Raw genomic sequence first — 13827 nt, forward strand, 5'->3', positions numbered from 1 at the left:
GAGGAAGAGAGAGTGTACTGTATGGGGAGAAGGGGGGAGAGAGTGTACTGTATGGGGAGGAGAGACGGGAGGAGAAGAGAGTGTACTGTATGGGGAGAAGGGAGGAGAAGAGAGTGTACTGTATGGGGAGGAGAGACGGGAGGAGAAGAGAGTGTACTGTATGGGGAGAAGGGAGGAGAGAGTGTACTGTATGGGGAGAAGGGAGGAGAAGAGAGTGTACTGTATAGGGAGAAGGGAGGAGAGAGTGTACTGTATGGGGAGAAGGGAGGAGAAGAGAGTGTACTGTATGGGGAGAAGGTGGGAGAGAGTGTACTGTATGGGGAGAAGGGAGGAGAGAGTGTGCTGTATGGGGAGGAGGGAGTGTACTGCATGGGGAGAAGGGAGGAGAAGAGAGTGTACTGTATGGGGAGAAGGGAGGAGTGAGTGTACTGTATGGGGAGAAGGGAGGAGAAGAGAGTGTACTGTATGGGGAGAAGGGAGGAGAAGCGAGTGTACTGTATGGGGAGAAGGGAGGAGAAGAGAGTGTACTGTATGGGGAGAAGGGAGGAGAAGAGAGTGTACTGTGTGAGGATAAGGGAGGAAAGAGTGTACCATATGGGGAGGAGAGAGTGTACTGTATGGGGAGAAGGGAGGAGAGAGTGTTCTGTTTGGGGAGAATTTGGTAGCCGTATCCTAGACTACGTGTAGGTGACTCAAAGAACGTATGCCTTATTTCAACATTACAGGAATATCATCCAGGGTTGGATGTATTGATAATTATTTCATGAAACAAACTGGGTGGGCAAATTACCATACCTCTGCCTGCTCAAAGTGCTGAGTCCTGTTATTTTTAGATGATTTTAATAATGGTATGTTACGTAATGCAACTTTGGGATCGAGATCCATGGAGTCCAAGTTTTAAATAAGAAAGTATACAAATCTATCATGAGCAACCCTGTTGAAGCTGGGGGTGCCTGGGGTTTGACTGCCTACCGCAGCAGTTTCCCCTGTAATTATTCATATACACTATTGTTTTTTACCTGAGAGAAGGCTGCGAAGAAATTCATTTCCACAGTCTGTATGTAGTCGCCAGATCCTCACGGTACCTGAGGGTGGATAAATATTGCATACTGTATATGATTAACTCTTGAAACCACTGCATATTAGGTATTTTATACCGATAGTACGTCAAGTTTAATCACAACGTAGAGTGCTTGTGATTGGCTGTATTTTGTCATGGGATTTGTGCATTCATATCTGTCGAATCATAATAGTAATGGATCAAATGAGGTTGATCATTGGTGTAATAAAAGTGAGAATTAGTTCAATGGTGCCTATTGGTCAGTCAGCCTGAATATCACCATTATTATCAGGTATGAAGGTAAGACCCAGATGCAGACAACGTCGAGTTAACAACGGTTTAATAATCCAACAATGGCAGGAAATAGACAGGTCAAGGCAGGCAGGGGTTAGTAAACCAGAGGTGGGGTAAAGGTACAGGTCGGCAGGCAGACTCAGGGGCAGGCAGAGTGGTCAGGCAGGCGGGTACAGAGGCAAGACAGGCAAGGGTCAAAACCAGGAGGGCGAGAAAAAGAGAGACTGGGGAAAAGCAGGAGCTGAGACAAAACCGCTGGTTGACTTGACAAACAAGACGAACTGGCAACAGACAGAGAACACCGGTATAAATACACAGGGGATAATGGGGAAGATGGGTGACACCTGGAGGGGGGTGGAGACAATCACAAAGACATGTGAAACAGATCAGGGTGTGACAATTATTCCACAGCTGCCTCTGTCACCTTTCTGACAGCTGTACACTAATGCTGGGTTTAGATCCCCTCCAGGAAATACAGAATCATTTTCCCTCGGCCCGTTATTACAACCAATTTATCAACCACACCTCCTACACAACATAGGCCTACTCTATGGCAACCCCCACAATCACACCACTTGCCCCATAAGGATACTGGTAATAATCAGAATCATAACAGTTATGACTCCATCGTGTTATATTGCCTATATTGTATGAGTGATTTTTATTGGCTACATCTCAATGTCTCCTTAGATGTGTTGTTTTGTTGGCGGCAACCACGATGAGTAGGCTGCACTTTGGCATACAAAACCCTATTGGCCTTACTAGTAACAGGGGTGGCAATAAGCCTAGTGGTTAGAGCGTTGGGCCAGTAACCAAAAGGCTGCTAGATCAAATCCCTGAGCTGACAAGGTAAAAAATCTGTCGTTCTGCCCCTGAACAAGGATAAATTCAGGAGGCGGAGTCACATGATTCATTGATGCCGTACCTTTCAAGGGAAAGGGTTGTGTTTTGGGGCACTTCATGACTAGTATAATCCCTCGGCCATGCGGGTTAAGTGTGTTGTTGTTTCTGTGCCCCAGGCAGGTTGACCTAATGTGTGGATGGGTCCTTACTCTGATAAAATTATAGTATGTCTGGCGGGTCCAACTGCAGAGTAATGGACGACTTGTACTGTAGGTCACAGCCCAGGGCCCTTGCTTTAATCAAGCTAGGTGGCTGGATGGTGGAGAGGCAGAGTGTGAAGCATTTTTTGGACATCTCCCTGAGTATCAATACCCAATTTGTAGGAGGCACAGACCTACAGTCCATGATTACCGTCGAAGATCATAATTGTACATAGCAAATTAAACTGGGACAGTGTTAAATGTAACACTTTCAGTGTACACATGAAGTTGTACACTGTGAGAGTTCAAATGCATTTATATTCAGTGTTCATGGCTATGAACACCTATTTTGTGTATTTAAAGTCACGGAAGGCATCAGAACATGCAACACACACACACACACACACACATATTCATTGATAAATGCAGTTTTAATCACAATCCAGGAATACTGGTAATCATTTGTTTATCGTCACCTGACATATAAATCATAAACTATTGCTCTTTGTCTAGATTCAATCATTCAACAGAAATGCATCAGGAACAAGAAATGTCGTCTCTGAAATCTGTCCATTGTCCATCCTGTTGCTATAGGTTATAACAGATGTGTTACAGAAAACATGGATTTGAATGGATGCAAAACCCGATATTACTGTCATACAATTGATATTATTTCATTAATAGAGCAACATTATAACTTAAAGAAATAAGGGAGAAAAACATAAACATAGATATCTATACCTAAATATACATTTATGGCAGAACAGAACATGTTGACATTCCATAATGGGCCAGACAACATTAGAAGCCAGCAATGATGAGTGCACTTAATGCATGAAACAGTGTCAGATTGAATGTGCCAATGTGACTGACTGGGATTCAAACCCAGGTCTCCTGCATGCCACAAGACTGTCAGCCCTCTGAGCTAAAGACTAGGCATTAGCTCTGAAGGGCTAACTCAAGTCTTTACGTCTCGGGAAAGATTACTCATCTTACACCAAGAACAAGGTATTTTATTCATCTTGCACCAAGAACAAGAGAAATGACTCATCTTACACCAAGACCAAGAGATATTACCTATCTTACACCAAGAACAAGGGATATTAGTCATCTTACACCAACACTGCCTCATCTACACAGTAGAGAAGAGAAACCCCAGGGTCTGTAACTGTTATAGGCCAGCGTGTGTAACCATTATATCACTCAAAACCAAAACGCACAACAAGCTTAATGATCAAGTAGCAAAGCATATTCACATACCAGAGATACATGTCACTACTATAAGCAATTGGCTGCAAGTTGGTAATGGTAAAATACATGGGCACACGATGTATTCTTTATGCGTATATATATAAACCAGCCATTGACCCCAGGATATGATTGGTTGCTCTGTAACCAACCAGAGAATGGCAGTTTATCACAATTTCTTGAACTGTACTTGTCACCTGCGATACAGGTTTAAGATGATAGGGGTTAAGGTTCTTTTTTTTTTAATCGACACTACTCATGCGATATAACATGCATAGAGAAACAAGAGACAGTGCCATCTTGGCATTGTCTCTCGCCCAGAGCAGCATGATATGAACAACGGCAATGTTTCACCAAACGTTAGTTACTTCCATGCCGTTGATTACATTTCCTAATGGCATGCGTTGGATGTTTTGTCACAATCTAATGATTATGGCTCGCTGTCCTTGCCCTGTAGAAACAGAATTCATGCATCCGTTGTAAACTGAGAGACTAACACGTCGCAAGTGCTTCTATGATAGCTGTGCAGAATAGATGATAGAAATATAGGAATGGATGATATACCGTGTCTATCAGTGGTTCGCAATGCCCTTGATTTCCAATGCGTTTTCGTGGTGTTATTTATATTGTCTGTGCATTTGATAGATAGTCTCATGACATTCATCGCTTCTAAACCTGAAGAAAGGAATCAAACAAAGATATGATCAACAGTAGACATGTTCATTCAATAGATTTTCAAGCATTTAAAGAGGACAAAAATGTCATCGGTATTTCACATTGTCTTATAAAACAGACAACTAATTAGACAACCCCAAATAAAAATTTGCACACAACATCAAATCTGTTATATACAGTATATTTACAGTTGGAGGTCATTTCAGCAGTAAAGATCAGTGAAATGCTCCAAACCAAACAAACCCTCAACCCTGCCACTTCCATGGAATGTTGTGAACAGAGGGAATCTATTTTCTACAATGCTAGTGTGCAACAGAGGGAGTTAACTTAATGTAGCTTTAGTCAACGTTACACCTTACAAAAATATCCGAACATTTCACAAAGACATGTTATACAGTATATAGCACTAGGCCGTTGGCAGGAGAGTTCGACAGCTATCAAAGATGGAGCTGATTTCAAGGAATGTCGTCAATTTACTGAGTGAAATCCTGTCAAGCATTCACAATATCAGGTAGAAAAGATGTGAACTGTGACAGATTCATTGAGTGCAGTGGTGGGTATGTTTATATTGCCAATCAGTATTCCAATTTCAAGATGTTTGACAGGATTTTGAAAACGTAATGGTTGCCAATTAGCAAAATACAGAACCTGAGATATTAAACCCTCAACAGTAGACATTAATTTGCACCTATGTTAAAATGGTATACTTCAGTATGTAATAATAATGATAATAATAATAATAATAGCTAAACTACTACTACTACTAATAATAATAATACACTGTACATAGACATACATAAACAGGACCACTTCACTGTCAAATTTGCAAATACTGTATGTGCACTTAAATTATATTATCTGACCAAGACAAAAATATATACGTGATAAAGCATCACAAAACATGAGTATATATTTTTTGCATTGATCCGCATTCATGACAAATAATATGTAAATAATTATAAAGTATACATTACAATTCATTGTGTATATGCATAATACATTACATAACATTTGTATTTTATTTGGGTTTGTTTAAAAAAAAAAAAGTCAGGGTTACCTTTTCTTTCTTTCAAATTGCACATATTGAATTGGGTATAAAGATCTCCATTATCAAACTGCAGAGAGGGCAAAAAGACTGGGAAGTGTACAGTCCCAGTCCTACAGTATGGGTATTTATCTTCATAGTTCTGTACAAAGTTTTAAGAATTAGCAATCCACCACAATCCATAATTTGAGTCTGACTGCAAATATAAAAACTTTAACAAAGAAGTCAAAGCATTTTGTCCGTGTTACATAGAGGCAGTCCTTTGTTTTGCGATAGCAAAACATTTCCTGTCACGTAAAAAAAGACAAAACAATGACGAAGGGAAAAAAAATATTCTAACACCATCTAACCCTAAAATCAGTCAATCAGTTGACATAATACATCCAGTAGATTAAATTAAAGAGGGAGAAGACGGAGGGGAAGATAATCCGCGACCACCTGTCGATGGCGTTTACGTCCGTCAGGTCAGGGATTTTGATTTTGAGCTGCGACGAGCGCCGCCGCAGTTTGTGCCTCTTGAGCTGGGCGTGCCTGTCAAAGCTGTGGCGAGGAACCGAGGCCCGGCTCGCCTTCCTGCACTGGACGCCGGTACCTGTGCTGGTGTTGTCAAATCCCATTACGGAGGAGTTCCTGCTGTCCGCCAGGCTGGTGGTGACCTCATTTCCTGCCACCTCGTTGTGGATCTCCAGGGTGGTCAGCAGGATATTACCGTGGGACTCCGCCTGGAGATAGAAGTAGAGGATTGATGTTTGATCTGGAGCTACGACAACATGATGGTCCTGCTCTGGACAGGTTCAAGGGTGAGATGAGAACCGGAACTATGTCCATTATAAACCCATTTAGACGAATGACATACATTGGAGAATCAAGATATGAGACTATTCAGGAATGAGAACAAGGCACTTTGAAGGAACGTTTGAATGGACATCACAGCACAATATCTTTTTTTTGTAGCGACACTATGGAACATAGACATTAGCGGGCTTGCAGACTTGCATTTGACGTGCAAACGTCAAACCAGAAGTTGAACAAAGGACAATGACAACTTGGGTAACAAGCGACACGTACAGACTCATTAAATTCTCATGCGGACATGAAACATGTAATGTCAGTCAATGGTGACAGACAAGTCAGACAGATAGTGAAAAAAGACGTGTCCGCTGGTCAAGACTCACCGACTGTGAGACACGGAGCGTTTTTGCTCTATTAGGCTGCTTAGTCAGCTTAAGAGATGACGTTTTACCTCCTTCCTGAGGAGACTAACCACAAGAAACACAACACCATATTTATAGAGTTTCTGAATCTGCCGTCGCATGAGTGTGCGGACCGCAAAGATAACACCCGATAACTTCTTAACCTGAAACCCAAGAAACTTGGAAGAACTTTTAAGAAGTTAGAGCATCTCGACAGAGATCTTCATGAGGACTTACCCGATTGGTGTCGTATTTGGCCGCCCTCTCGTTGTTGGCCCTCTCGGCTTTCTCTGCCAGCTTCTTCTGCATTTGTGGTCCTCGGCCGAAGAAGATATAGTTGACGAATGCGTACTCCAGCAGGGCCAGGAAGACCATGACGAAGCAGCCCATCAGGTACATGTCGATGGCCTTGACGTAGGGGATCTTGGGGAGCGTCTCTCTCAGATGGGTGTTGATGGTGGTCATGGTGAGCACAGTGGTGATCCCTGGATTACAACAGACAGATTAAGGCAGGGTTCCCCAACTGGCCCCACAAGTTTTCTGAGAATATTTCAAATTTTTATTGTTGGACATAAAGACTAAAAAAGCAAGGAAATCAGCTCCCAAGTGATTTTAATTAAATAAATATGTTCCCAAGTATGGGTACTAAAACATAATTATTTATGTGTTCCCACGTTTAATGGAGAGACACGTGATCATATTCAAATGTAAGCAAGGTTTTAAATAATTATGTTTTAGTCAAACATTGTCTGTTTGGGATTCTTGTGGTCAATTTTCAGTCTATTAATTATTTGTAATTACATTCTGGCCAAACCACCTCCCAGGACAGAGCAGAATATTATTTGATAGAATTTTGGATTGCCTCATTGTAGCTTGGTGCTGCAGTCTGTTTGTGCTTTGGCCAATGAACTCCTCCTCCAAAACACGCATGGTGTGACAATGGTAGAAGAGTTGGCTACAGTATATAACGAATGGGACTTGGCTGGTCTTGTTGTGCTCTGAGCCAAAATAACTTCCCCTAGTAGAAATTCAAAAATGTGTCCTCTACTTGCCCCTTGGACACCACCAACCCCAAATAACTCATTGAATAATTGTGTACATTCAGCCTCCAGCTGTGAGTGACATTTTAACCGTGGAAGGAGTTGAATTGAATGTCTCATGTTAAATATACTATACGTTATGTCCTAAAGAGAGGTCTCTTTATGGAGACAATGCTTTCTTTGCACATGCTTAATCTGTTGTCCATGCAGAAATGTATTTTCCTTTACAAGAAATATAAACCATGTGTATCAGTAGCTAGTACTGTCATAAAGCAACATTGGAGGTAGTTAGTGTAGGATCAATCTGGCCCTTTCCTTGATTTATTGGTACATTAAAGGGGACAGTTTTAAGTATTACCGGTTTGCTGTGTGTGTGTGTGTGTGTGTGTGTGTGTGTGTGTGTGTGTGTGTGTGTGTGTTTTTCTCGCTCTCAGGAATAGCAGCATTCTCCCCCTTTCGCTTTTATTCATTGCAGAGATCTCTGGGGTTTTGCTGAACGGCAGCCATCTTCTTTATCGGTGTTCCCTCTGTGGTTCTATTACTCTCTGTCCTTCACTGCACCCGCCGACCTGACAATTTAATCACAGGGCCATGTGCCCGTGGGCCTCCCTCCTTTTTCATCAGGAGACCGGACTCTCTGGGGATAAATGTATTTTTATGGAGCTTCTCTCACTCTCACTGCCTCTATCCGCCTCTGTCTCTCTCTGTCTCTCTATTTCTCTCTTTCTTTCTCTCTCTTGCACTCTCTCTCTCACTCTCACTGCCTCTATCCGCCTCTGTCTCTCTCTGTCTCTCTATTTCTCTCTTTCTTTCTCTCTCTTGCACTCTCTCTCTCACTCTCACTGCCTCTATCCGCCTCTGTCTCTCTCTGTCTCTCTCTGTCTCTCTCTCTCTCTCTCTCTAGCCACTTTCAAAGGAAAAATGTCAGGTGTGTAGGTATTATGCATTTAAATAGTACCTCCCAAAGTGAGAAAGTGGTAGGCACTCCACATCTGCTAACATACTGGTCTGCTACTGAACAATACACTATATGGGTTATTCTACTGGTAATTACTGTGGTATAGAGCCTTTGTGATCCTGTATGGCTCAGTTGGTAGAACACGGAGCTTACACCGCCAGGGTTGTTGGTTAACCATACGTTAAATGTATGCACGCATGACTGTAAGTCACTTTGGTGCTAAGGACTGACCATACATGATACCAAAATCATAGTTGCGACCATGTTTTCAGGCTATACAGTGTATGTTAACCATTTCATTGTTTACAAACTATAGCGTTAAACAAGCTAATGCGTCGGTTTCTGATGGGGTATGACAGTTGAACTAAGCTCATGAGGCATTTATAAGAATCAATGGGTACATATAATTTATTTAAAAGTAAAACAATTGATCCACCAATCCCAGACTGCCCCTTTAACGTCTCTCTAATTGTATGTTTCAGACAGCCCCCGTACTCTATTTCTGCTGCATAATCATCATGAAGGAGCCACTAAAGCATCGTGCAAATGACTTCAGATCCTGTAGCACTCTGCTTGCTAATGGCATTATTGATACATTATTCCTATCATCTGTTCTCTGAAATTGGGTACGAGGTTATCAAGAAATGAGATTTGGTCCACACTTAAGTGTCAGAAGATACTCTAGTCTAAAAGTGAGGAAGTATGATCACAGAGCCTTAGCAACTCTAGAGGGCATTAACCAAAGGCATGCAGTACTTTAAAACTGTATCAGTACATGGAACAGCACTGGTACTTTGAACAAACATTCAGAGTGTTACATCGCTGAACACTGCACGTACAGGTCCAGGTTATTATACCCTGCTTTACTCACGCCGTGCATCCTGTATATCACTGAATACATGGAGAAGGTGAGCTACACTGAATGTGCTGTAGGTCCTGTGTGGCTCAGTTGGTAGAGCATGGTGCTTGCTATGCTCAGGGTTGTGGGTTCAATTCCCACAGGGGACCGAGTATGAAAAAGAAGATGAAAATATATGCACTTGTACATCGCTCTGGATAAGAGAGTCTGCTAAAATGTATGCACTGTAACTCAATGGGGAGTTTTATTTCTTTTTGCTCAGAGTTATTGAGTAAAGGTACACCACGAGAGAGTGAAGAAAATGTGCTGGAACAAGATTAGGGCCAAGTGGGTCGTCTGGATTTGGAATTCACTGTAACACTGCTCCCTAATCAATTTTACCTTCAAACAATTCAATTGTTTTCCCCCTGCATTGATATCTTGATTGCTGCTCTTACCGGCAAGCAGCCTCCACAAAGCACCCTTCTGGGTGGCAACGGAAATCCCATAACGATCCATCACTGAGGGAGTTCATGTTTTTTTCTGGTGGACTCCTTATTAGCAAGCCACCGGATATTGCAGGCCTTTGCAAAGACCTCCCATTTCTCAGCTTTATGTTCATGAGAGAGTGCAGGGGAATCTGTCCACTCAGTAATACAGAGCAGACCATCAAAATATAATTAGAATATAATTATCTCACGGACTAGACCGTATGTGTGACCCTACAAAAGGTTTCCAAAAGGGTTCTTCGCCTGTCCCCTTAGGAGAACCCTTTTGGGTTCCATGTAGAATCATCTGTGGAAAGGGTTCTACATGGAATGCAAAATGGTTCTACCTGGAACCAAAAAGGGTTATTCAAAGGGTTCTCCTATGGGGACAGCCGAATAACTATTTTTAGTTCTAGATAGCACCTTTTCTTCTAAGACTGTATAATTAGTGGGATGTTGTGATCAGTCACAATGATAGGGAAACGGGATTCAGAGGCTTGTTAATATTATACAATGTGTAACATATGGGGCTTTGACACCAACCTAATGCCACTCTTGCAGCCGAGGCATCGTAATTGATCCAGAAGGAGACCCAGGACAAGATGGTGATCAGGATGGAGGGCATGTAGGTCTGCAGGATAAAGTAGCCGATGTTCCTCTTTAGCTTGAAGCTCAAAGACAGTCGTGGATAGGCACCTATGAAAACAAGATGTTGAGCGGTTGAATAGAATGAACGACTTCTTGGTTCGAGGAGCATACTGGAACACCTCGTGTTTTTGTTTTGGTTTCTATGGCAATGGCAGCATGGGTTGGATTTATCGCTATGGAAACCAGCATCCTTGCACCATACTTCACAACAATTTGACACACGGTGGCTGAATGCGAGGCAAATAATAAAACTGTGATGATAGAAAATGTTGCACTTTCAATCGACATATATTATTTATTTTAAACTATTTCAGAATTTATGCATGTATAAAAGTCTTGGAGCTTGATCTGTTAGGCATTTGGTAATGTACGTATTTCTTCTCTGACCTGGCTTATGAAAAACACACTTTATCACATATCTGTCATCGTAAATGTCCATTTGAGTTGCACATTCCTCTCTGCATCGCATTACAACAGTGATGCATGACTCTGGTCCTCAAGGGTCATAGCGTCTGCTGGTTTTCGTCCATGCCGTGCCTTGTTAATCAGAGACAAATTAACATCTGGGTATCCAAGTGTGTGGACTCCTCAGCCAATCAATGACACTTATTGATCCATTAAGAGCCAAGAACAAAACGAGTACCAGAAGGAATGCAGAACTCAAGGGTGTCAGATGTGCACCTCTAAGCGATAGGAGGGAGTCCTTCCACTGCTACTAAGAAAAGTTTACCTAAAAAATATTCTCCAATACTACACATTACCATGGCTATTTATTTAAGCACGGGGATTGAGTCACGCTAACACGGATCATACCACTCCCACTGATTTGCACACAAACATTCTAAACAAACCAATCAAAACTCTCGAATCCCAAACTATCTGGAGCCATGGATTGCTGTCCGTGTACTGTAGACGTGAGATGAGGCACATTCGTCATGGGAGGGAACTGTCCCTTTAAAAAAGGTAACATTATGCAAGGAATAGTGGGATGCGAAAGTAGGTGTTGAATGAAGATTGGTGATACAGAGGATGTAGGTGTGCATCTAAGCGTTCACACTAGCTGTGTCTCTGGACGTACGTCAGTGAGTGGGAGAGTACACCATATGTTATAAGGAGGAGGAAGAGGGGGATGAGAAGGAGGAGAGGAAGGAATAGGAAGATGGTGCTGATGGTGATATGGTAACCATGACAACACCCATGACGACCACGACCGTGAAAACTCTCGTAATGTAAAGTGTGAGATGTCCGACAACGTTATGACAGCATTCACCAGTTCAACTCAGATCCCCTTTATCCACTACTAAAGTGAGAGGGGGATAAAAGCATGTGAAAACAACCAATCTGAAACAACCAATCGGAGTTGACCTTTGTATTTCACTTATTTACATTGTACTTTCTCTATGCACACTCACAGGGCCCTGCACACTCACGCACACAGACACTCCAACACATAAACACTCAATTCATAATTTGCTCACACACACAATATTATGCACATACATTTATACTGACTACACACCCGCACGCACACCCACTCACATACAATCATCATATACGCTGCTACTACTCTGTTAATCATATATGCCTACTCACCTTACCCCTATACTTATCTACCTCTACCGCTACAGTATCACTGCACATTGTAAATATGGTACTGGAACTGACTAACCCTGTATATAGTATGCTTACTTACTTTCTTGTGTTCTTCTTATTTCTGTGTGTTTTTGTTCTACCTTATGTTATTTTTAGCACTATATTGTTGATTGATTACTGCATTGTTGGGTTCAAGAAAGGCATTTCACTGTACTCGTGTACATGACATTAAAACTTAAAATCCTTATGGCAATGTTTCCTTGTGAGCTTGGAGGGGAATAATTGATGCTCTGGGCCTGATTTTCCACATGAATGTCTGTTTCCCAGGCTGCTTCTCCATGCTGTCTCTCTTTTAAAGAGCTGAAGAAAACAGCTGGGTAATTGCCATCCTACCATCATTCACTGCTCCTGTGTGAGTCTCTGTGAGTGAAGCCAGCAACAGCAGCACATGGAGGAAAGTTGGCCAGGCTCGGGGAGGGAGACAGGCCTTTGAAGTATGATGCAGGGGTCCTCAGAGGAGCCAGGGAGAAGGGAGACAGGGGGTCACACCGAGGACCCAGGGAGAGGGAAGAGGGGCGCCCACACTGAGGAGCCAGGGAAAAGGGAGACAGGGGGCCACAGAGGAGCCAGGGAGAGGGAAGAGGGGGGCCCACACTGAGGAACCAGGGAGAAGGGAGAGAGGAAAGAGTATAGAGAGGCCACACTGGACACTCAAATTTAATGGCTGCCATCGGGTTCTCTAATAAAGGTAGGGATGGTGAGGAATTCTCACATACAAGCAAGTGCATATACATACAAACTCTCACACCCTGACATGCATGTGCACGCATACATGAACATGCACGCACCCACGCACCAAATGATGTCAAGGATACCGATAACATTTCTTCCGAACTGGAAGATACAGCCACTAGAAAACTGAAGTAGCAGTGAAGAGTTTCACAGTGAAGCACTGGTTTGGTAAAAAGCTAGATGGAAAATAACATGGTAAGGCTGTGTATTTTCTGAGAATGTGTTTTTACCTGTGGAAAAGACAACATTTCTGGACACCAGCTTGTAATCCACTATGGAGAACTGTGGCAGCTCAATGCGTGTCACCCCCGTCACCGCATTGTCTCCTCCCTTCCAGTAGAACTCAATGTCATCTGTCGTGTATCCATCTGAACCACAGAAACAAAGACCGGGTTAGAATGAACCTCCTGGAGTGGGATACCATGTGAAGAAACTAAGTCACAGATCATTAAATCTCCACTCACTCAATTGAACTGCTAAAAAGGCCCAGGGCAATCAGAAACGTGATTTTTCTGTGTTCTGTATACAAGTATACAAAACATTAAGAACACCTGCTCTTTCCATGACATAGACTGACCAGGTGAATCCATGTGAAAGCTAGGATCCATTGTTGATGTCACTTGTTAAATCCATTTCAATCAGTGTAGATGAAGGGGAGGAGACAGACTAAAGAAGGAGTTTTAAGCCTTGAGACGAACGAGACATGGATTGTGTATGTGTGCCATTCAGAGGGTGAATGGGTAAGACAAAAAATGTAAGTGCCTTTGAACGGGGTATGTTAGTAGGTGCCAGGTGTAACGGATGTGAAATGGCTAGCTAGTTAGCGGGTACGCGCTAGTAGCATTTCAATCAGTTACGTCACTTGCTCTGAGACTTAAGTAGGGTTTCCCCTTGCTCTGCAAGGGCCGTGGC

The 13827-nt window shown here is 42.6% G+C and overlaps 1 protein-coding gene across 3 annotated transcripts in view; it reads right to left on the reverse strand.

The window, feature by feature from the left end:
* Positions 1-2809: 2809 nt before the first annotated feature.
* The window catches only part of LOC129840337 (gamma-aminobutyric acid receptor subunit beta-3-like), a 40380-nt gene continuing 29362 nt past the window's right edge, over positions 2810-13827 (reverse strand). For 2 of the 3 annotated variants that reach the window (XM_055908138.1, XM_055908136.1), the window contains exons 6-10: positions 13146-13283; positions 10426-10578; positions 6796-7043; positions 6541-6624; positions 2810-6087 (exon numbers count right to left, since the gene is read on the reverse strand). In XM_055908138.1, coding sequence (XP_055764113.1) covers positions 5731-6087; positions 6541-6624; positions 6796-7043; positions 10426-10578; positions 13146-13283 — 980 coding nt within the window. In that variant the 3' untranslated portion in view covers positions 2810-5730. The remainder of the gene's footprint in view (positions 6088-6540; positions 6625-6795; positions 7044-10425; positions 10579-13145; positions 13284-13827) is intronic. The other variant, XM_055908137.1, reaches the window with a different exon arrangement.

The sequence above is a fragment of the Salvelinus fontinalis genome, chromosome 41 (assembly GCF_029448725.1).
Source record: "Salvelinus fontinalis isolate EN_2023a chromosome 41, ASM2944872v1, whole genome shotgun sequence".
In the NCBI taxonomy this organism is placed as follows: domain Eukaryota; kingdom Metazoa; phylum Chordata; class Actinopteri; order Salmoniformes; family Salmonidae; genus Salvelinus; species Salvelinus fontinalis.